The following is a 1,849-nucleotide window of genomic DNA, read 5'->3' on the forward strand; positions in this document are numbered from 1 at the left end:
GTATTATATTTTTCAACGATTTGCATTAACAGTTGCATATTTAGAATTGTAAGGGTTTTTTTGTCATGATAACCCTCGCCCCCGCTTTATTCCCCATCACTACACACACACAAACACCACCACCACCACCACTACCCCTTTGCCTATGACAGATTGGAAAAAAACGACTTTGAAACTTTGTACACGGTTGTACAATTTGCTTTTGGTTCAGATTGTTGAACTATCCCGATATTTATGAAATGCAGTTGTAACAGTATTGCATAGATCTCCTTTAAAAATATATTATCAGGGATTGCGATAGTAAAATAGCCAAGTGTACATATGCTTCTATATTCCAGGTCAATATAACTCCCGGAATAATGACTGTCGAAAGTCTTGACGTTACTACAGGTGAATTACTTACCATTTCATATATCCAAATATCATGGATTGACGAATTTCTTGTCTGGAATCCCACAGAATACGGAGGAATTACAAAGTTGTCTATATCTTATGACAAACTGTGGATCCCATCTTTGTCCCTGTCAAATGGAGCTCTCAAGGAAAATACAGGGCAGGTTATAAACCCAGGTTTTGCACCAGTCAAAGTACTACCTACTGGGTTCGTTTTACTTGTTACAAGCGGTTATTATCTGACAAAGTGTGACATTGACACTAGATTTTATCCTTTCGACGAACACGTGTGTAGTTTTATCTTTTTTTCTGCTTTACATGATACAACCGAAATGGAAATAAATTCTCATTTGTCAGATTTTGCACTCGGTATGTTTCAAGAAAATTATATATGGTACCATACGCAGACAGAATATAAGAAGTTCACAAGTTCAACAGAAGGCACCGGCTTCTCTTTAAGTAGTGTTCAGTTTATTATCACTTTGAAAAGGAGACCTACATTTGAATTGATCAACAGTTACATTCCAATTCTGCTTTTAACGGTTTTGAACATAACGACAAATTTTGTTCCTGCAAATTCCGGAGAGCGTCTTTCATTCGCAATAACACTTTATTTGTCATTTATATTTATCACTACTGCGCACGTTGACGAAATGCCTCATGTATCCGTCAATATCGCCTTTTCGTCGTATGTAATGCTTTCCTTGAACGCTCTCAATACTGCAAATGTACTTTGGAGTGTGCTTATGGTGCGAATGTCACGATGGCATACATGTAAAGTACAAATTTCAGGGACACTTAAGATACTAGTTGACTGGTACCACAAAGAAAAGGGGCGTAGGAAAGTGAAAGTTCATCCGAATGAATCCGACTCCGTCATTGAAGATCTTGATCAACGTTCTGAAAGGAAAGAACCACAGGAAAAGGGAAGTGCGAGTAATGCTGAAATCGGAGACGAAATTGATTCGCTTACATGGTTAGACGTGGCAGACGTTCTTGATAAAGTTTATTCCACAATAATAACTGTTTTAGTAGCAGGTGTTATCTTAGCTATGGTTTGTTTGTGGGTGTTGTCTTGAGGGATAAATTTTACATTTAATAATTGTTGTAAGAAATATATCCCAGAGTGGTTAAACGGTAGTTTGTAAAACGTATTTCGCATTACCTGACGTCATACAATATAGTAACTTAGTAATTGTATGGCTATGCGAGATTCATACAAACATGTCTGATTTACGTTTAATTTGTACTTTGAACAAGTAAATGCAAGCATCCAAACGTTTTTATAACGTGCTATGTAAATATAAAAAATGCATCGCTTGAAAGAAAAATAAATCTGTTCTCCAAAAGAAGTATATTTGTTGTAGGTGTGACTTTATCTGTCGTCTTATGTCTGCGATTAAAACATTTGAAGAAGAGTAGGACTTTATGCCGGGAAGTAAGCATTCACACATAT

The 1,849-nt window shown here is 36.5% G+C and overlaps 1 protein-coding gene across 1 annotated transcript; it reads left to right on the forward strand.

Moving 5' to 3' along the window:
* Window positions 1-359: 359 nt before the first annotated feature.
* On the forward strand, window positions 360-1,472 carry LOC123558151 (acetylcholine receptor subunit beta-like). Its single transcript, XM_045350029.2, has one exon. It carries the CDS (start codon window positions 360-362, stop codon window positions 1,470-1,472), a length of 1,113 nt encoding a protein of 370 aa, XP_045205964.2.
* The last annotated feature ends 377 nt before the right edge of the window (window positions 1,473-1,849 follow it).

Source organism: Mercenaria mercenaria, chromosome 5 (genome assembly GCF_021730395.1).
Source record: "Mercenaria mercenaria strain notata chromosome 5, MADL_Memer_1, whole genome shotgun sequence".
Taxonomy (NCBI): Eukaryota; Metazoa; Mollusca; class Bivalvia; order Venerida; family Veneridae; genus Mercenaria; species Mercenaria mercenaria.

Excerpts from the sequence above, each read along its gene's own strand:
- LOC123558151 (XM_045350029.2), top strand. The coding sequence starts at position 360 with ATGACTGTCGAAAGTCTTGACGTTACTACAGGTGAATTACTTACCATT.